This window comes from Syngnathus leptorhynchus, chromosome 8, assembly GCF_054491065.1.
Source record: "Syngnathus leptorhynchus isolate UIUO chromosome 8, UIUO_Slep, whole genome shotgun sequence".
NCBI lineage: Eukaryota > Metazoa > Chordata > Actinopteri > Syngnathiformes > Syngnathidae > Syngnathus > Syngnathus leptorhynchus.
Window position 1 is genome coordinate 11,915,697 of NC_141202.1, and position 22,331 is coordinate 11,938,027.

General features: G+C 46.7%; 1 protein-coding gene across 5 annotated transcripts; it reads left to right on the top strand.

The window, feature by feature from the left end:
- The first annotated feature begins 12,634 nt into the window (after window positions 1-12,634).
- On the top strand, window positions 12,635-20,388 carry LOC147052518 (polycomb protein SCMH1). Of its 5 annotated transcripts, XM_085919194.1 has the most exons (18): window positions 12,635-12,796; window positions 12,857-12,918; window positions 13,276-13,348; window positions 13,948-14,020; window positions 14,202-14,279; window positions 14,543-14,613; window positions 14,689-14,923; window positions 14,999-15,087; window positions 15,266-15,512; window positions 16,254-16,486; window positions 16,595-16,780; window positions 17,186-17,312; window positions 17,538-17,738; window positions 17,806-17,961; window positions 18,633-18,743; window positions 19,252-19,356; window positions 19,426-19,559; window positions 19,690-20,388. In XM_085919194.1, exons 4-18 carry the CDS (start codon window positions 13,996-13,998, stop codon window positions 19,807-19,809), a joined length of 2,118 nt encoding a protein of 705 aa, XP_085775320.1. In that variant the 5' UTR covers window positions 12,635-12,796; window positions 12,857-12,918; window positions 13,276-13,348; window positions 13,948-13,995; the 3' UTR covers window positions 19,810-20,388. The 5 variants fall into 5 exon arrangements, with proteins under 5 accessions (XP_085775320.1, XP_085775319.1, XP_085775323.1 ...); XM_085919193.1 differs by lacking the exon at window positions 12,857-12,918; XM_085919197.1 differs by lacking the exon at window positions 12,857-12,918 and having other exon boundaries at window positions 15,269-15,512.
- The last annotated feature ends 1,943 nt before the right edge of the window (window positions 20,389-22,331 follow it).

Sequence of the window (22,331 nt, forward strand, 5' to 3'; positions counted from 1 at the left end):
GCTCTCTGAGCATTGCTGCGCTGTCTCTTTGTTGGGCAAGTCCCTGACCTGCACACTGAGGTGCCGCAATCATTGTTGCATTGTGTACAGTGTCGCTGTTGCTTCCTTCTCAGCTCGTTTGCTGACCAAACAACAACCACGTGATTTTAGCGATGGATCCTACGCATAAACCGAGGACACAAGGAAAAGAGCCCACCCTCTCGTATCGCTCTGCTCACAGCCCATACCGGCATCCCCCCCTCTGCTTCAACTTCGCCCAACTTCAACTTTCAAGCTTTTTGAATCTTTCGATCCACTTTGGAGAAAATATAGCAGTCTCAGTCGAGTTGGCAGTCTAAGAAAACCCTTCACGTCACTGACATTCAAGTGGAATATCTACGCAGCTTAGCAGACCGACCTGCGGTTCTGTGGCTTTGTCTGTGCGTCTACGCGCCGAGTCAGGTGGGGCGGACGGACGGGAAGATGAGATGAATGGAAAGGCAGAAAGCGTGTGATGGGAAGAGACAAAAGAGCAAGCAGATGTTAACTGCCCAATGACAGCCGAAGGGTAATTGCACACTGACTAGATTCTTCTGGAGCCGTCTGCGAGGCGTGCATGCGTGCGTGTGCGCGTGTGCGTGCGTGTGCACAGTGCGGCCGCAGGCAGACACATGGGAGCCTGAGGAGTGGTGAATATTACAGAGGAGTGGACCACAGAGGGCCAACAGCCATAAATCCTCTCCACGCTGACGCCTTTCTCCTCCATCTCTGTCGTTTCTCTACTCGGACAGCTGTGAATGTGCGGGCGCGTCTGTTTTCTGTCACTTTGCGTGCCTTTGTCTCCTTGCATTGTGGGATTATAGCAATCCATCCATCATGTCAACAAATTGGCATTTACAAATCAATGCACTCCCTGAGCTAATTGGCTAAATTCTCATGCAAAAGATCTGATTTTTTGCGGAAGATTTCCAAAGTGTGCAAATGGAGAACAAAAGAAAAAGTCTGCCTTAATGAAAGCGGATGCTTCCATTCTGAACTGAGGTCCCCCGGACGATAATCTGAATCACATGCTGGAGTTTAGTCACAGTCCCCTATTCAGATCTCATTCCAATTGAAAAGCTCTTCACCAGAACCACCAAATTTAGAGTGCTATATTTTGGGACAACGGCCTCGAGCGCACCGAAATTGTTGGAACGCCGAGACACATCAAAGCGGGCGGAGGAATCTTGCGGCGGCTCAACACCTTGCCGCGACGCTCCATAAACTATTGTCGTCTTGCTTTGAGAATGACTTTCGCAAGCACGCAAATAGAAAACACCCAAAAATTCAAAATTGGATCTCAAGGTGACGACGACGCTATTTTTTACCGAAGTCTGAAACCGGGTGCCGACTGCTTGCTGCGCTTGGTCCGTACTTCTGCTGTCACACTGAAACGTTGCGTCGGTTATTTTAGTGGACATTGCCTTTGATGAACTTAACATGAATGTTGGACTAGCGTCCTTATTGTGAGTTCCCACAGCTGCTGCGGCTTTCCGCCTTCAGATAATTAGACACGTTAGCTTTAGCATCTGGCACAGCGCCAATTCTTTTCAAGACCAAAGATCACGTTTGAGATTCTAAGGCTTCAACATTTTCCTTTGTACACAGGATAGCGAGCTAAGAAAGAAATCAGGGCTTCTTTGTTTTCTGAACTTTTTTGTTCTTTGGCACTTGAAAGTATTCTTGATTGTTTGAGGAACAGGCTTAAAACAAACTCTCTGGCACTTTAGTGCTACTCAAAGAAGTTGGAAAGACATCCTGTTCTTGTTAGCCTTGTTGAGTGTTATTTCGAAGAGAACGCGTACGTGCATGCGTGCCGGCTTGGGGTTCCGCCCCAGACCAAAGGGAGCCTTCCAGTTTAAGTCCTGCTGCGCCAGACCCGGGACTGTAAAACCGAATTTGCCCTCAGAGGGGATAATACGGGGTTCTTCTTGTCCATCTAAATTTACAATCTTTCAAAATCTTCATCAACGCCAAGTCGCTTCAGCTTATATTGTACGTGGGAAGTGCCAGATGAATATAAGTCTGAAAGCGAGTTTAAATCAAGCCACGTTTTGCCGAGGACTCTCGATAGCATGTCAGCGGGCCGGCATCGGGAAAAGCTGCAGCGAGTCTTTGATGGTGACCTTTCATTTGTCACATCTTATAAAAGCCGGCGCTCTTTATTGGCCTTGAGATCCTGACATCTGGACCATTACCGTCAATTTGAATCGGGTTTAACAAAAAAAAAACGGGAATTTCGGTACAACAGCCCCAGCGACATATGCGTGCTGTCTTTATCACAAAGACAAAAGTCACCAAAAACACATGTTCCAGAGAAGGGAGGGGAAAAAAAAGTGGTTGGATTGCAAGCCGATGTTATCGTGTCCAGATGTACGGAGATGTAGCGCCACCTCGTGAAGAGTGAAATAGCGCCAACTAGCTGAGGTCACCGCTGCCAGTGATTTTTCAGAATTGCTCGAGAAAATGCCCCATCTAGCGATGCGAGTTGAGTGCACATCAGAGATGGCCGTCGTTCTCCTCCAACCAGCTCAACTTCCAGCCATTTTCGAGATCTTTTCAGCCGGCTAAATACGTTTTGAGCGAGCGTCAGAAATGAGATAGATTTTTAACAGAGAGCCTGTAATTACATTGCCGCTCTTGTCATCGATGCTTACGACATGGGCATCCTCCCGTCTCCCGACCCCGAAATATGTATCAATATAAAGGTCAGATCTGTTCAAATAGTTTTGCAAAAAAAAAAATCCTGCAAGGGAGAACTGGCCAGGTACACTTGTTCACGAGCGAGCGTGAGTGCCTGCCGGTCGGTCTGTTCGCATGTTTGACACGGTGCTGAGTTGCACCGTGGCCAACTCTATTGCCGCCGGGCACCACGCGGGACATGTGACACGGCTTGTCCCGGACGCCGCCGGCATGACAGAGGTCAACTCCTCTTCCTCGGGCGAGGCAACTCCCAATTAAAAGCACCATCGACAGGGTCGCGAGAGGCGACACACGGACACGTGTCGCGGCGTCAGGAAGCCACACTCACGGTCGAGGAAAGCGCCAGGAAGCCAAAGACGAGGAAAAAGTGGGCAAGATTGGAGAGACAGAAGGAAAAGGCAGTATTAATATTCACAGACTCCCAGTGCTTCCTAAATATTTTATCACTTCCAGCTGTTTGATGTTAAGGAGACTCACCAGAGAGCCCACCACACACACACACGCACGCACACACACACACAAACACGCACTAATAAAAATGGATACAGTAGATGCATCACAAAGGCAAACGCAAGTAAATACAAACTTCCACAAAGTGTAGCGACTCTTGAAGACACTTTTACGGACGCCTCCAAGCCTACGCGTGTGTGGGAACGTGTGTCACGCCCGTACCAGGTAAACACGTGTTTTATCCAATGAAAAATTATAACACACAAAAATCAATTTTCAAAGACGGGCACGCGCTCACCGCGCCTGTATATCGATCACGATGCGTCCTTCAGAAGTCTGATCATGTTTATTCATATATTTACAGCCTTATTTATTTATATGCGGATTTATTATTTGTCGGACTGACGTTTCTTTTTGTAGATGCGTGTGCTCGGTTCCACGGGGAGCGCCGGCGAGCGTTCATCTTCTGGTGAGAGGCGCCATTAATTCGCAGAACGATCCCGGCGCCGGCTGCCTCGGTGGATCCCGTCTCGCTCGATCCGTCCGCCCGTCCAGCTACTTGGCTGTCTCGACGCATCAGCCCAACTCTCTGCCCTTGCCTAACAGCCCGTGTCAGCCGGCTTTTCCCATCTCAGTGTCTCCTTTGCCGCTTCTTTGCCTCCTCCCGCCGCATGCACTAAGCACAGTTGGCTAATAAGACTTCGGTGTCTAAAAATGAGCTCCGACCTCCATTCGCTCCGCTCTACTCTTTATTTAACTAGGCTTTAAAAAAAAAAAAGTCAAGATCCAAAGTTTTCTTTGAGTTGCATTTAAAGTGTGTACGGTTGAAAATAAATAGTTGAGTCTGTTGATTAAAAGCTCCAGTCTGTTTTACCCGCTGCCCTTTTAGATGAACTACGATTATAAAAAGCAAAGAGAATCTTTGATTTTTAAGAACTGTGAGCTGGAGATCATGATTCATATTTTTGCCATAACCTGTCGTGCCGTTATGTTTTGTGGGTTATTGTTGTCTTGTCTTTTTGGTCGTATTGTCACTTCCTGTTTTATTTTGATAAGTAACTGTCCTCTCGTTTCATTTTGTGGGTCCTTCCTCTGTGCGTCAGTCTACTTGTCTTCCCCGATCCTAATTGTGTGTATTTGTGTCCTTGGTCGTAATTGTGTGCACCTATGCCCTTCCCCTTCTGTGTGTATTTAGTCAGTCTTCCCCTTGTTTTGTGCCAGTGTGTCTTGTCCCGTCCAGAGGACCAGCGATTGCGTGAATTTAATGATACCTTTTGAGAACCTAGCTTTTGTTTCGAAACCTTTGTCATCAACCCTAGCTCTGATTATTTCAGTTTTGTTTTTTGGCCCCCTTGTTTTCCCTTTTGGGTTTTTTTGCTGACTCCGGCCTGTCAGAATAAATTCCTTTTTTTTTTTTTGTCACTGCATCCGGGTCCTCTCCTTGATCCAAGTCTGACAATTACTATCTCCAAAATTATCATATCATATCAAAAAATAGCTGTAAGGTAAAGCGGTACAATACTGTGGATTACTCAATGAAAATGGATTACGCAGAAACAAAACAATTGCTGAAAATCTGACAACTGCTACCGGTAGAAGACTCTCAAGGATGACGTACGCATTTGCCCTCGGCTACCTCAACGATCAAGTGGCGGATAGCATTAGAAAAGCGAGCAGACTCAGGACTCGAAAATACAGTTGAGAAGATCAGTTCCTATGATTTAGGGGGCGGGATTTGGGATTTTCCAAAACATCACTTGAGGGACAGAGGGAAACTGAATAAACGGGGCCAAAGATGTTGCGGGGCCTCTGTGCTGACAAGGACTGCCATTACGTTTGTGTCGTCCGTTACAGTGTTTTTCCTTTTTAACAAAAATGGGCCCACTCTTTTGTTTCCACGGTCCAGTGACCTCGCGATTAATTAGGCCTCAAATGAAAGACAAGAAACCAGACGAAAGCCGAGTGAAACAAACACACAGTGGCACACTGTCAAATGATTTGCTTGTGGCTTGAACGGCTTGTAGTTTCTGCCAAGATTTATTTATTTAAGGGTGGCAGTGCTAGCTTGTTTTTTGGCTTCTTGCAGACACTTCTTGTGAAAGGAGGAGCTCAAGAGAAACGAAAGACATAAGAATACAGTATAGATGACTTGACATGAGTCATTTTATGTCACGTTTTAGGAGTTTATCGTTTGGTCATTTTTACAGTAATTAACATTATTCCTTGTTTTAACTTATTTAAAATTTGGATGCTAATTTCTAATGACCATTTAGGATGATTTGTCTCGAAATCAGTCAGACGTTCAATCTTGAGGCAACGTAATGCTTCATGTCTCCCGTAGAGTGAAGGAAGAGGCGAAGCTTTACAATGCTTCACAGAAAGTTCAATAGTTATTACTATTTTCATGAAGACTTGTTCTGAAGAGATTTTCATCCCTTTATAGATTGTAAAAATCACAGAATGGCCCAAACTGCTGCTTGCCGTGAAGTGAGTCACAGTGAGTAAGAGTGAAGTCAAAGTGAATTCCAAGGAATGGTGACAAAAGTCGGATCACACCGAGGATGTTTGTGGCTAAGTTTGAGCTGCGTCCAACTTTTGCATCCGTTTTTGATTTCCCTTCCCCCTCCCTTTACAGTAATTAACATTATTCCTTGTTTTAACTTATTTAAAATTTGGATGCTAATTTCTAATGACCATTTAGGATGATTTGTCTCGAAATCAGTCAGACGTTCAATCTTGAGGCAACGTAATGCTTCATGTCTCCCGTAGAGTGAAGGAAGAGGCGAAGCTTTACAATGCTTCACAGAAAGTTCAATAGTTATTACTATTTTCATGAAGACTTGTTCTGAAGAGATTTTCATCCCTTTATAGATTGTAAAAATCACAGAATGGCCCAAACTGCTGCTTGCCGTGAAGTGAGTCACAGTGAGTAAGAGTGAAGTGAAAGTGAATTCCAAGGAATGGTGACAAAAGTCGGATCACACCGAGGATGTTTGTGGCTAAGTTTGAGCTGCGTCCAACTTTTGCATCCGTTTTTGATTTCCCTTCCCCCTCCCTTTTTTTTTCTTCCTTTTTTAACGAAGCTGTATTTTTAGCGCCGTTGCTGCGGCCTGGTAGAAATTAATATGCAGTCTGACTGTGGCGGCGGCGGCGGCGGCGGCGCGGTGGATGCAGTGGAAGTTGCGAGGCACTCTTATTATTTCTCTCCATCTCGCTGGCTGTCTATCGGCGCGCCTCTGATCCATCTACCCCCTGTGTTCCACAGCTTGTTAATCAGCAGATTGTTAATGAAGGCCTTAGTTCAAAGACGCCGAGCGAGCAAGCAAAAAGAGAGAGAGGTGGCGCAGAGCGCTAAGATAGGAGGAGTTTTTGGACCAACTGTCTGTTTGTCAAAACATGTCCGTCCGTCTGTCTATCAGCTCGTCTTCTCCTCTGATGTGAGTCCCACAATGAGCTCCCCGCAAGGACCACAACATCACATTTGCTCTTTGGGTTTCCCTTTCATGTTCCATTAAATGTGAGCGGGCGGGCGAGCAGACCGAGCGACTGAGAGAGCGAGACAGCCGTAATGGCTGAGAGGGAGATTAATGACATGTTTGGAGAGTGGAGATGAATTTGTATTGTTTAAACATTGACAGGGCCACTGAGTTGTCAAACATTTTTTGGTGGCGGCGCGCGCAAGCCACTTTTGAGTCCTCGCATCTTTTCCCTCGTTTGTTCGTCAAGCCCACCGGCACCAAAAATTGCTGTTTTGCCTCCAATCTTTTCATGTTTAGTCCTACTCGTGTTGAGCTTTACAAGATTGAAATAATCTTCCTGACATTTATCGCCGTTTTTTTTTTCTTCTTTTGGCACGTAGACAAACCGCATCCCCTGTTAGACAGCATCGCATAGAAAGATTCCAACGTGGAAACGGTCAATTTAGAAGCACTCATGAGTCAAAGTCGCTCGGCTTTTGCGGCTTGCTCAACACAAAGACCAAAGCGCACAGAATAAAGGAGAAGAGGGAGAAAAAAAAATACGACCGTGAAGATGTCACACATCTGCCCTCAAAAATGCCAATGCCGCTTGGAGTGGGTGGCGGGAAAGGGAAGAGGGCGGAGGGCCCCCCGGTCCCGAGAAAACCACATCCTGGCACCGCGGGCTGACTTCATCCTTTTTCAAATGTGTCAGCCGGGGAATGCCGAAGCCAAGAGGCAGTGAAAAGTCTCTGCAGCAGATTTTTGTTTGAAGGAGGCGCTGTCTGCTACCATCGTCGCGACTGGAGTGACGAGAGGGTCCGTAAATGTTCAAAAGAGTGGCAAAGACTAAAAATAAATACAACAAAACAGAAAATAACTTTTGGGCTCCCACACACATCCTGTGTTCTCATTGATTACATGCGGCGTGCGTCTTTTTAAAAAAAAACAAAAAAACTCAGAAGCAGGTTAATGGGGAGAACTCACGGTGGCGATGCTCAATCTGGTCGCAGTACGCCACATCCGCCTCCCGATTGAAGCCAACAAAACAATTCGAATCGGTCAAGGTAAGAACTCACATTCCAAATAGTCTTCCATTGAACTGAGTGAATTTCTCTAACCAAGCAGCTCAACACTGCCTCTGCTGGTTGCATTCAAGTAGCGCACTCAATTGCCTGCACAGTTGCTGATTCTTCACAATCAATCGTTTATGGCCGGACACACTTTTTTTAAATGTATTTATTTTGAAATTAAAAGCAATTATTAGACTTTTAGCCAAAAGTCTCAATCTGTATTTTCTGTTTCTCTTACCTTTGAGTTTCATGGACGGCCATTTCCATACCTTTATGAGTCAGCACGGTCATCCTACGACCTGACGGTTGCGGGTTCAATCCCAAGCCCCAACGGCATCGCAGTTGCTCCCGCTGCTACCTCGTTGGCAGAACGAGGACAGTCAAAGCACTTCGAGTACCTTGAAGCTAGAAAAGCGGCATATGAGCAAGAGGCCATTGACCAAGAACTCTATACATTGCAAACATTTCAAGTGTTTGGAGCAGGGAGGTTGGAAACAATGGCGCTGTGGAATTTCAACTTCTCTTCAGACTTTCATGCTCATAGTCACAAGAGGAATTGTCTGTTCTTCGGGTTCCCTGACACAAGGTGGATGCGGTAGAAGGTCCAATGTGTACATTTTAAATTAGTTTGGCATTTCTTGATTCCAGTGTTTGTTGAGGTAGCGCTACGGAAATGTTCCCCCAGTCTTCAGACTTTGACGACTCAGAGCTTTGATTGGATTTTGAATCGGATCACACAAGTGATGGCTGTATGATTCAAGCCCCAGTGAACTTTTTCCTTCCTCCGTCGTAATAGGTTGGCAGCCCCGCGCCGCTCGACTAACAACAACATAGAATCCAAAGTCGGAAGTCATCCCGTCGACGTTGGCGAACTTTAGGGCGGTAAATTTGGAGATGTATTTTCAAGTCAAAAAACATTTCTGCTTGAACTCTCAGAAGACGGAGATGAGGGAAAAACCAAACACAGGGTGAATTTGCGTGCATGTGCGCATGTTTCGAACTTTCTGTCTGTGTGTGTGCTAATTGTGGGTGTTTGTGTATCCTTTCTCCAGCAGGACCCCAGATCAAAACCGCAAACCCACTCCCCCCCTTCCAACTCTCTCCCTCTCTGTCTCTCTTTCTGTCTTTCTCCACCCCCTCTCTCATTAAAAACTGCAGGCCCTGGCTTCTAATTAAATCCCACTTGAAAAGTCTTAAAGTCAGCCTCAGATTGATTCAATTTGCATTTCTGAACAGAGAACATCGCCTAGAAGGATTAATAAATTGGACGGGGGAAAAAAAATGCCTTCTTTGCGCGCCACGCCGTCAGAGCTTGTGAGACAACATCCAAAGAGAAATATCCCCCCTCCGACAAACCAACATATGCTCGTGCTCGCTCTTCCTCTCGCGTGTCCCTCCCAGGATGCCAGCAGAGATGGTGAGCGTGTACCAGGACTCGCGTTTGTGTGTGTGTGCGCGCGCGCATGTGTGTGTGTGCGCGTGTGTGTGTCCTCGTCTGTGCAACACACGCTCGCAGTCCTCTGAGGCGCAGTTGGGAGGGAACACACGCAAACCGACTCTACGTGTGTGTGCGCACGGATGAAGGCGTGGATGCGGTGGATATTTGTGTCCGCGTGAATAAAGGAGGGGCTTAGTGTGGGGGCGACTTAGTTGAAGCGTGCCAGAGTGCTGAAAGTGACAAGGAGGCGCGGTGGGAAAAGATCCTCGCCGTCCCGCCCGCGTGAGCAGAAACAGGCCGCCCCGATGGAGTGCGGCCATTGGCGAGCGCGTGCGGACACCTTGGGCGACGCGTTTGTGAGTCCAAAAACACGTTGCCAAGCCAGACTCAATTAGTGGGAGAAAATGAAAAAGAGCAAGCAAGACAGTCGGAGCGGACCCAAAAGTGAGTCTGCTGCCAAGAAGAGAAGCCAGTTGCTCCTACTAGTGACTTGCAAGAGCACTTAACCTTTGGAGGGTCATTGGCAAAAGCACACGAGGCAAGAGGCGGGCTCGAATTACTGCAGATCAAGTCCAATTTTTGGGGCCCATACATGAGCTGCAATTTATGCCATGTGAGCAGTACAGTTCCAAACTTTTTTAAATAAGAACCGCCAGGCAGGCGTGCCGACCACACAGCGCTAGTTCACATTGTCCCAACCACTCAAGCGAGGGAAAACCTCTGCTTTACCGCCTCCTACAGTACTGGAGTATAGAAATTCTGGAACGTCTCACAGTTGTGATGGATGGCTTATTGATCTGGTTTCAAAAAGTATAAGCTTCAGTTGAGATGTGCGCTCCATCAGTGTTTGTGTTTTAAAAAAAATGCAACAAAAAACGTCTCGTCATTTGAAAAAACATTTGCGTGTGATTTTGTTGTGAAGCGAAACGTTTTTGTCGTAAAAAGCTTTTGCTTGTGGCGTACTTTGAGTCCCGCTGATGAAGCGATGCAAGCTGGCGACGGAGGCCTGCCGCGGAAATCACACGCGGCTGTGAAAGAGCGAAAACGCAATTTAGCCAAAACTCCAAAGGGATGGTACATCCGAGCGTCTTCACACTCGACACCGCGCTTCTTTGGGTCGCCAGAAATGCACCCGCCGAGTGTGAAGGAAAAACAGAAGGGCACAGAAACACACAGGCGGTAGTGCCCCCTTGAACAAAAGCCAGCTCTTTTATTTTTTTGCGTCGCTTTTCTCAATTGGCACTCATGACGCAGAATGTAGAGCTCAATTTTCCACATGGCAGTCAATCAAACATTTCATGTCATATGACACGATCTTTCACAACCCAAACGACGTTCCCCGGTGCAGTGTAAATGAAACTCAAACGACCTCAAATCAAAGCTGAAAATCTGCAGTCGAAACACATTTTGTTTGGAGCCAAAAAGATGAGAAAACGCGACCATGTGCCAATATTTAGGACTCTTCGGCTGAATGTCAACTTGTCAAAATGTGTACTTTTTTTGAGCGGGAAACAGTCCGAGGTGATCCCAGCCAGCTAACCTTGATTCGGGCTGGTGCCATTGAAAAGAGATGATTATGAAATCTGACTAAATTCTCGGAAAAATGAAAGGCTCGTTCACACCACTCGCTTTCAAAAGCACCTTTGCAAGGCTTATGGAACCATTGAAAGCGTGTGCTTCATAAAAGAAATAGATGCTGAGCAAGGCCCATTGTTGATGCCATTAATTGGCTCTAATGAACTCGTATGGAGGCTATAATAGAGTTGGGTGCCAGCAGTTCCCATGGTTTATGCCTTATTAATAAAGAACTAAGACCACATGGACTTACTGAGAGACAAGCACACAATAACACTGGAGGGAAACTTGACAATGGGCCGCTCTCAAAAGACAAAATCGACTTCAAAAAAGAAAAGAGTGAGAGAAAAGAACGCATAAATATTACATAATGAAAGAAGACTATCATTATTAGGATTTAACGAGTGATTTGAAATAACAGAACAATGTGCCGTGATGGATCATGCGGGTCCTCAGAGGATAGCATGATGATGAGGATGATGATGATAATGAGAGGAGAGGACAAGAGAGAGAGAAGGACTCTCCATTGAAACAACACTGACCTCTTGTGGTCAACGTGAGAACGGACGAATGCCGCGTCTCAGAATGAGCGGATACATGCTTACGTGCACATACGGTATCTCCCACTCACGCGCATGACGATAAGAAGGCCAAATTTTAAAAAGAGTGAGAGTGGCTGTTCACGAGGAGTGCTCTAACAACGGTTTCCCAGTAGATTTTGTGTGTGTGTGTGTGTGTGTGTGTGTGTGTGTGTGTGTGTGTGTGTGTGTGTGTGTGTGTGTGTGTGTGTGTGTGTGTGTGTGTGTGTGTGTGTGTGTGTGGTGGGGGGGGGGGGGGGGGAGCGGGGAGGTGGGTTCCTTTGACGCGATGAAGGCCGACAGGCGTGAAACAGGTCCAATCAGGCGCGTGGGCACTGCCAATTAACCCCTTTCACCGTGTGAAACCAAACATAATTGCCTGGGCCGCAAGGAACGGAGTGCCACGGGGCCACGGCCTGCCCAAAGTAGGATGAAGCGGGCATTAGTGGTCCTGCCGGCCGGGTGACCGTTACACACACAAGCTGAGTGTTGCGCGTCATTTCGCTCGTGATGAGCATCTTGGTTTTACTATTACACGCTAGCTTCTCTCGTTGCAGTTAAAACACACGAGCGTAAAACTGTCTGGCCACTTGAATAAATCGTTTCTAAGCTAGAAAAATTTACCAACGACATAAAAACTGAGCTACGATGAAATGAAGCAAAACAACATTGCCAGGCCTAATATTTTCTGTGTATGAAATATTAAAATTCCTTATTTGTAGGTTCACTATGTTGGAATATTCTTTACTAGAACAAATAGTTTAAAAAGTCCGGTTTTGCTCTAGGCAATCTTTTTTTCGTTTTAAGAACCCATGTTAATGTGCTTAAATAGCGGCATAGTGCTTTGCAGCAGTAACATTTCAACCAATCATAACTTTCTTGCAATCAGTAACATTTCAAGCAATCATATCAGTTATGAGAATACATACAGTGGATGAAAAAAAACATTTCATGACGATATAGTAAATCATTAGTGAGTAAACAAACATTATTGGACTACACTGTTGCTATATAAATTTGTTATTCCATATTTAGTTTTATTTTTTTTAGAAATTGTGCGATTACACTTAATTTGACAAAAATAATATTACAAATGTACATATGTTCATCCATATGTTTCTTCCACTGGAACTACGGGGGCAATATTTTTGAATATTTCTTTCCCCTTCCTTTTACAACACGACGGTGCACCAGTGCACAAGGCACATGAAGACAAGGATGCAAGACTTTGCTGTAGCTTAACCTTTGACCACTAGGTTCCGCTGTTTCCTCTTCGAACCATCTTGCATCTTTCAGCACAATCGCCCGTCGGTGCCCCCCCGACCCCTCCCCCGAGATCCAGTGAAAAAAATGGCGGACTGGCGGTAACTCCTTGGCAACAACAACACGCTACAAAGCTAGCTCACGTCTACTAACACGGGAGCGAGCCGCGTCTTCTTTCCAGACGCGGCGTCATCGCGAAGCCCGCAAAAGCAAACGTGATCCTCTCAGACAGTGTACCAGGTACGCTCTTGTTTTACCAATTGCCATCATATAATTTTTTAAAAAATTTTTTTTAAATAGGGTCACCAAGGAGTTAGCGTCCACTATGCTAAGGTAGTTAGCATCCTAGCTTGCCTGACTTGGTATGTATGCGTTTGTAATAACACGTCATGTACCATCACATTTCACGCACTGGCTTGTTCGTCTGAGGAACTTAGACCGTGACGGTAGCGTTGGTTAGCCGAGCTCCCGACTAGCAACGCCGCCTGTCAAGCCAAGCTGGCGGCTGTCTTCGGCTTGCCTGTTGTGGCATGGGGGGGTGGGGGGTGTCTTTTGTACTTTGAATTAGGCGCCGCGCGTCTGCGTGTTACTACCGCGAGCGACCAACGCCAACCGCGCACTGTTTTGGCCGATTGGAGGTGTCCCGCGGCCGAGGGGGCTATTGTTGAAGTTGAAGCCCCCGTTGACGTTGGTCCTGTTTTTGTCACCGCTTTTCCAAGGTGGCGGTTTGAAGAAAAAGGCGCACTTTGGTTGAGAAGGGGCCCGTCCGATTGTTGGTCATGAACTTCTAACGTAAGTCTGTGCACTTGGATGTCGTATTTGAAGTGAGAAATTACTCGACGAATTTGCTATTGAGCTACTGGATCCGTTATCCAAATATCGCCTACGGTCATCGAAGGATTACTCTTCATCCACAGTTAGTACGCGTTTGAGATCCACGTTTCAGGCTGCTTCAGGTTCAAATTCATGCCAGCTACAGGTTATTTATACTACGGCTGCAAATCGATTAAAATGACAATTTTATTCTGATTTCATCCATAACATGTCAGGAAATAGTTTGTAGTCAAGTAAAAGTGGAGAAAAAGTTGATGTGAGCAAAATGAATTTGGTTAAACACGAAGACTTTATTATTACACTTTCAGGACTACAGAGATCAGAATATATTCCATCGGGAAGATGAAATTCCGTGGTTTCGGTAATAAATGGTTCTAGATTAATTTCATAAATATTTTGCGGTTGTGTAATTAATTGCACATCTACTTTGCGGACAGTGGTAAAGAAAATTGATGCGTATTGCAGACACCTATATGATTGAAATGGTACAACCTCAATCATAAACATGTTGGGAGATCGCAAGGAAACTGACTTTTTTTTTTTTTTTTATCTCATAGGGTGCTCGCCCACTGTCATATACCGAGATTGTTCCGTGTCATTGGAACATGAGGAAGCCCGTGCCGCAGAAAGGTAACATTATTACCGTGTCTTTCAAAAGATTTAGTATTCATTGGATCACTTGTGGCTGATGCATTTGCAATCACTTCAGATATTTTCAGTAGATTCTGTTTTGGGAACAGATGCTCTCAGATATTGACTAAGAGGAATTTCTCCAATCGATTAAATTTATTTTCCTGTCTGAACTTTTCAGCTATAGAGTGGAAAGATGCAAGAAGGATCAAGCACGCTCGAAGTGGACGGCCCTCCCGGTTGCCCTCCCTCTTCCAAGGTAATTCCTATTAATTTGCCAAATAACGTCCCGGCTCTCTTAAAAAATTCACAGACCCTCTGGCTGGCTATTGAAGCACACTATTTACCATTTGCGGTATTGGTGTGCAGTATCCGAGCATCCTTTTGTGTTTTTTAGACTATAGAAGTACAGATGTCCAGTATTGATACGTCGCTGGTCCCAGACTTTCTACTGTCAAAAAACTCAAGAATTACAGCAAGTCCTGCACGTGTGACTTATTTGTCATTTTTGTATCCTCTCAGGCCATTTCAGTTGGGAGAAGTACCTCAAAGATACTGGCGCCAGTGCAGCACCCACTTCATGCTTCCGTCAGGTAAGCAGCGCCCTAGTGGCCGCGCGGCACAGCACTCGGTCACTCGGCTGACGCGTCAATCAACAACCCGTCTAGAGCCTGACGCCGCCGGTCAACGAATTCAAAGCGGGTATGAAGCTGGAGGCTCAGGACCCGCGCAACACCACATCCACCTGCATCGCCACCGTGGTGGGCTTGACGGGCTCGCGGCTCCGCCTGCGCCTGGATGGCTCCGACAACAAGAATGACTTCTGGCGCCTGGTGGACTCGTCCGAGATCCAGCCCATCGGCAACTGCGAGAAGAGCGGAGGGATGCTGCAGCCGCCGCTTGGTAAAAGATTTTCGCGGTAATTTTTGCGTTTTTTTTGCTATGGAATACGTCAAAGTCAAAATATTCCTGGCTCAGGTTTCCGCCTCAACGCATCCTCCTGGCCCTTGTTTCTTCTGAAGACACTCAATGGTGCTGAGATGGCCCCTCCACGCATCTTTCACAAGGTAACGCTACCACACTGGCTTAAGTGGAGCGCTATATCGCTTTTCGTTTCACATTAAAACCTTCGCACGTTGCCCCGAGAGACCTTTAAAGTCAAGTCTTGGGACTTTGTTAGTTCTACTTTTGAGTGAAATATGCGCTTTAGACGAGCTGCCTTTAACGCCTCTCGCGCGTCCCCAGCAGGAACCCCCCGCTCCGGAGAAGAACGCCTTCCAAGTGGGTATGAAGCTGGAGGCGGTGGACCGCAAGAACCCTCACTTCATCTGCCCGGCCACGGTGGGCGCGCTGCGCGGAGTGGAGGTGCAGGTCACCTTCGACGGCTGGCGCGGCGCCTTCGACTACTACTGCCGCTACGACTCGCGCGACATCTTCCCGGTGGGCTGGTGCGCCCGAACCGGGGACAACCTGCAGCCCCCCGGAACAAAAGGTGCCCGTTCTCACAGATTGATGAGTGGGCAACCAACATTTGAATACAAGCCGCTAAAACGGCAATATTCCGATATACAGACTGGCTAGCAGATGACGGGAGGGGAGTAGAGCAGCAAGGAAGGAGACGTTGAGGTTGTCGTGTGCAAGACTGCTTGAAAGCAAAACATTGCTTTCTCAACACTTGCGCGCGGGCCAAGGCAGCTACTGCTCAATGAGCTCCTTCGATGTAGTATTAACAAAGAATTAAGCCATGTATGAATCGATCAAATTTTTGCTACCTAATGAAAATAGTTGCGGCGCTGCATTGATCGGAGTGCCCAGTTCAAAGTGTATTTAATTAAAGGTCCCGGAGGGATGTATACTGCACATGTTTATGTTTCCTGATGTGCTTCTTAGAAGTCATATTTTTTCCCTGGCGCTTGTCTGTGGATGGTGTTTGATTGTCAATCAGTGTGACCTCGCATCTGTCAGCAGCCGCCTTCCTCACACGGTGTTGCGCCTGAAGACCTCAAAGGCTTGTCATTCGCAGCCGTTTGTTGCTTTGTCAAAGCCGCCGGGTGTTTGGAAGGCAGATCCAATTCAAATCTTCACACCTCGTCTGCATTTGCTGCCCTGTTGCGTTAATTTAGATAATCCTGATGATGCGCTTTTAACTGGGAATTAATTTGATCGTGTTGCATTTCCTGAAAGATTCCTGCTGAGTCCCCCCATTTGTTTCCATCCTTGTCTATCATTGCAGCGGTGATGCCGAAAATGGTAGGGCCGTTAACGGACGGCGCCCTGGACAGCTCGGCCGCGCACGCACCCCCCGCAGCAAGCAAAGCTGCCGGTCAAAGGGGCCGCAAACCCGGCCGCAGGAAATCCAAGGGCTCCTGGAGTCAAAAAGCCTCGGCACCGCCAAGCATCCGAACAGACAAAGGCCTGGAGCCTGTTAAGGTGCCCAAGAAACGCGGACCCAAACCAGGGCGGAAGGTAAGTGACATATACATCATGCTATCATATCATGTTAGCACTTAAGTCCTCGCCACTGGTTTTTGAAAGTACCCCTATGTGACCATCAAGCTTTTTTGTTTATGGCAGTTGAGCTGGGTGAAGAAAGCCAGCTTCTCGCCGGACGCCACGGCCGGGCCCGGGCGGCCTACGACAGGCCCGGGACGACCCCGTGGGAGGCTCTCGGTCAACTGGGCGCAGAGGTTAGCCCTGCCGCAGACGCAGGACGTGCCCGTCAAGATTCCAAAGAAAAGAGGCCCAAAGCCTGGCAGCAAGGTGCCACTAACAGTCTCACACACAAAGTCGTCGTTTCCGTGCGATGCTTCCGCTTAGGAAACAGAAAACCGCTCATCAAACGCTAAGAATAATGATAAAGCCAGCTGAGATTCAGTCAAGGCGCCAGCCAACCAGCGTTGCAAATATTTGATTAATTTCTTGCCCTGCAACTTTACTTTGGAGCGGCTGTTTCCCATGTGTCGCCTGAACCACTGCCAACATTTTGACTTTACCGTTATCTAGCAAAATTAAGCAAAAAAATAATGAGCATCTCCAAAAGGTGATTTGGAAATGTTCAACCTTATTCACTGCAGCCCTGCCACAGATGACACTAAAATACAAAAGTCAGTCGGCCTTCCTTTTAGATGTTGACCTGTACAAATGCTGTGATGCTTTTTTGTTCAGAGAAAACCTCGCCTGGTAGCTAATCCGGTCCCCACGTCTCCCACCAGCAGCACCCCGGAGCCCGACACCAGCACCGTGCCCCTCGACAACGCCACCATCCCCAAATTTGCACTACAGGCCCCTACAGGTACTTGAAATAGCACTAGAGGATTAGCCCAATATTGCCAGTCGCTAAAACTGGGAAAAAATATATATGGTTTCTAAACTGTATAGCAGAGAGTTTCACCTACTGCGAGTGGCTCTGTAACGGATCTTCTGCAATAAACTGAGTATGTCACCGTGCTCCTCTTCAAGTGCATCTCATACAAAAAAAAACCCACCAACATTTTCAATATGGTTGTATTCCCTCTAGTATGCGTCTACCTAAACAAGTACAGCAAGGTTGGTCCCCATCTGGACCAGCATCGCATCCGCCAGTTGCCCGACCACTTCGGTCCCGGCCAGGCATCGTCGGTACTTCAGCAGTGCGTCCAAGCCTGCGTCGACTCGGCCCACAACCAGGCCACCGTCTTCTCCTGCCTTAAGCCCGGCCAGGGCGGCAAGGTCATTTCAGGTGAGCTTATTTTACACATGAAATGAACGGCAGTGGAGATACTAATGGACAGAATTTTGGCTTGCAGCCTTCTTTGAGAAGCAGCAGCACACGCTGACGCTGCCCATCGCCAGCAGTGTCACCTACGTCCTCCGCTTCCTGGAGAAGCTCTGCCATAACCTACACTGCGACCCGCTTTTCGGCAGTCAGCCTGTGGCCGGAGAAAGTCCGCTCTTCACTACAGGTTGGCAGCGAGCGCCGTTAGGCCACGCTCGGTACGCTTTGTCTGACAGTCGTTAGCCCCCGTTTATTGCGGGAAATTCCACACTATTGTCACACTCACTTGCTCTTAATTTAAGTTTTGTTGGCATTTCCAACAATAAGTGTGCCACGGCCTGCTTTGAGATTTTTGACCAGAGACACAAGCAGCAAGATATGCTAAGCTAAGTCGAATGGAGAAGCTTTAAAAGGTCACAATTCAGTGGGAAGACGCTTGGCTCTTGTTAAGTAGTAATGGGAAGCGCTATGACCATATGGAAGCTTATTTAGTGCTCAATTACTTCAAACAAAAAACTGAGTTATTTACCTCTGGCAGTAGGCCAAAGGTTGGCCAACTTGTCATCCTACCACTGTTGCCATCTCCAAGCCCGAGAGTTTCGCTTTGCAGTAACTCCATGAAACTCTTTTGGTTGTGTTCCGTCAATGACCATGCGGAAACGCCCCAATGCTACAACGATGTTTTTGAAATTTATTATTACACTTTCAGTCAAGGCAGAAATGATAGAATTGACCAATTTTTGTGCTCAACTTAACCGAGCTGTCTTGATTTGCCAGTCTTAAAGGCCGGAAAGAAATACTTAAGTCAGATGATAGAATCATACTGGCAAGCATAACATTTACTCTGTTTGTGTTCAGACAGGAAAGGTTTGGCAGAGTTGACCATGAATCCCAGTCGAGGCGCCAAGAGGCACCTGCAGGACTCGCACAAAAGCCCCCTGGCCAAGATCTCCCGGGCCGCTGCCAATTGTACGACTTTGACATGAGTCACTGTGTCCACTCGAACAATTTTTGTTCACGTCATCGCCATCAGGTGTCGCTATAGACGAATTTACCAGGCACATCCAAAAGGCATCTGTAAAGCTGACGTTCATAGTGAAGTGCTTCTTGGGGCAGCTGGTTTACGACGTTTACAGACTTCGTGCTCAACGGGGCATTTTTTTAAAGCTGAATTTAACGATGGAGTTAAAAGAGAGCTGAAGAGGAGAAAGTGTTTGAAAGGTCAACTGTAAAGCTGATGAGCTTTATGGTGTTTGTCATGGCATCTTTAAAAATCAATTTAAGGAGGTGCTTCTTGACCTGGCAGCATTTGTAAAGCACAAAGTTATGGAGTTGAGCATAAGAGTGTCAAGCTGATATTTTTGGTAGCTTCTAAGAAATAACTTGAGCTTCAGGGGGAAATGCAAAGATCCGTTTTGGACCATTGAGGCATCTTTAAAGCTGACATTTAATCGCGGGAATGTCTTGTGTTGGTCAGGGCAGTCCGTGGAGAGCAGCGTCGCGGCGGCAAGATTGGAGCACTTCAAGACGAGGCCCCTCTCCCCCAGCTCGCAAAAGTCGGGGATCCGTGTACAGTTGTCGGGTAAATAAATACCGCGCATTGCGCACACATGCGGCAATGAACAATGAGCCGGCGATTGTCCCCCTTTAGGATCGAGTTGTTTTGGGGAAAGCCCCAAGCCCGGCGGTCAGGACCCCAACACGTGGAGCGTTGACGACGTCATGCACTACATCCGAGACATCGACCCCGTGCTGGCGCCACACGCGGACCTGTTCAGGAAACATGTAAGCAAATCCGCCATAAGGAAACGTGCTTGATAGCATTTTAATGCACTACACACTTATTTTAAAATAACATTTCAGCATGTGTAAGTTAAGGTGAGGTTCCACTGTACTCCAATGTTCTCCACGGCAGGAAATCGATGGCAAGGCGCTGCTGCTGCTGCGTAGCGACACCATGATGAAGTACATGGGCCTGAAGCTGGGCCCCGCCCTCAAACTCACCTTTCACATTGACAAGCTAAAACGAGCCTGAGCGCCGGAGGGGCGCCGACGTATGCAGCTTTTCCTTCCTTCCTTCCAAAGGTCGTCACTGCCCTCCAGGAGCACTCTGCAAACATGGGCCGCCATCTTTGTCCACCTCATCCAATGAGGACGGGACTTGATTTCATGTAGCACAATCTAGCCCCAAGGCAGTATGGCAGGTGTATGTAGTTTCTGCTTTTTGTTTTCTTATTCTGACAATTACACTTAAAATGGGCTTTTTTTTAATTTAATGGCCCGATTGTACATTTGACCTTTTGTACTTTGAATATGATGTAATTTGTTCTCGTGTTGGAGAATTTGAAATGATCAAATTACTACATCTGGCATTCCTTGTGACAAATATCTCTTTTGAAGGCGCGCACAACATCAACAAAAGCCAGACAAATTAGCATTTTATCGAAATGAGAGACTGATCCTTCAAAATCTTGTTTTTTGCTATGGATGTCGTTTAAATCGTCTCAACTTTGTCATTTGTACTTTAAAAAAAAAAAATGTTTTGATACGACACTATTAGAGTTCCTACATGAAGAGAACTATTACGTGTTAACAACACTGCTTAATAAATATATGATGCAACTTTGAATCGCTTCTCTTTCGTTGCTGCATCGGGAGAGAAGCGGCAAAAGAAAACCACCTGTGACTTTTTAAAGGCTTACACTGACACACATTAGCCTCCAGGGGGTAGCAGAGCCTCATTGTCTCCCTCTCGCCCTCCCTCCCCCTTTCCCTCTCTGCACCCTCTCGGTCTCCTTGGTGTTTCTCCTTGGGACTGTGACATGGTGTGCCATGGGTGGGCCACATCTCCATCTGTTCCTCTCAGCACCATCATCACAGTGTTACTTAATTTGTGCGTGTCATTAGTAGCCAACCTTTTGCATTCGCCACGCCATTTTGTGTGTGCTTTAAGATAACGACGATGGCCTTCGTTGTCATTACCAGCGGACTTATGTTGGCGTGAGCGATGCGTGACGTCGGCAAAAACGTTCAACCGCATCCTCTGAGTGCAAACAGGAAAACAGTGACCCAGCCCACTGATTGTAACTGACGCGCGTGTGAGAGAACACGAACACACACACACACACACACACACACACACACACACACACACACACACACACACACACACACACACACACACACACTTACATGTCACAAGCCAGGGCCCTGATGCCTGGGCTTATTGTTGATGCAAGCCAGTATGTGAGTGGCGCTATTTATAGCCAGAAATAACAGCTCTTTGTGCTCAATACTGCGTGTTTGTGAAGGTGCCGCCCGGCCAACTGTCACCTCTTAAAGCACATTGGAGATGTATTGTAATGACACGTAATGGCGTTTAGATAGCGGTGCTTCGACCTGGATGTTTATGCACCAGATTTACTGACTCATACATCACACGACGTACATTGGTGTGTGTGTGGAGTGTGTGCATACAGGTCGACTTGTTTATATTCAAAACAAGGCTCCCGTAGGAAGTTGTGTAAAGAGAATTAATTTGGCATCATAAAATGTTGAGTGTGAGAATTATGCCCCCCCCCCTCAACAAGAAAGGCTAACAATTACACACGGCACGTTTAAAGCAAATTCATTGCCTCCACTAGCTTAATCCTTACTATGGGAAACTGCATAAGCACATGGGCTAACAGTTAGCATGTGACGGCATTGTTATGCTATATGCAACAGATATCCAAACACAAGCAGATGTTCTTTATCCTCTGCAAAGTATGACTAATATTACTGCCGTACTGAGGAGCTGAGAAAAACTTTGGGGGGATTTTTCCATTCATTTGAGTTGGATATAATTATTTGAGTGCCCATAACTAAAAAAAAGATCTGTAAACAGAAACGCGAGGTTGCAGATGAAGGCATGAGATTCAACTCAGGTCTGCCGGTCACATCTCTTCTTCTCCTTGGCGCTACGATATTTCCCAAGCAGCCTCAGGGCACTAGTGCAGGGTGACGCTTCCCAAGCCCTTTGAGTGCGTGCTCTGTTTGCAAAGCAACACACACACTGATATGGATATTTGAAGAAAAACAGCCAAGACAAAAATATAGTACTCACAGGCCTATATTCTTTATCCTCTGCTAATATTACTGCAGCAGTATAAGATAAACGGATATCCAGTTCAGTGAGACGTCTCAACTCCTCTCAGCTCCTCAGTGCGGCACCAGTATTGTTCAACAATATATGACAGTGAGTACTATCACGTACAAGCGCTGTCTCTGTGTTTGTGTTTGTTCTGTTTTTTAAGATTAACGCACCGCAATCGAATGGTTGAGGTCCAGCTGACCCGCCACCTTAGTGGTGTCAAGCAAAGTGGGAAATAGATCAATGGGAGATCCTGAGGCTTAACTTTACGTAAAAGTGATTGGTCACTTTTGGTGAATCATATCATACCGCAATGTTTCAGCATGCCGCTGGCGCCATTCTAAATTTAAAGTTCATTATCTCTCTCCTGCTAAAAAGAAGCAGCGGACCTACTTTTTCCTTCACAGGGCTTCGAGGGTGGCTGT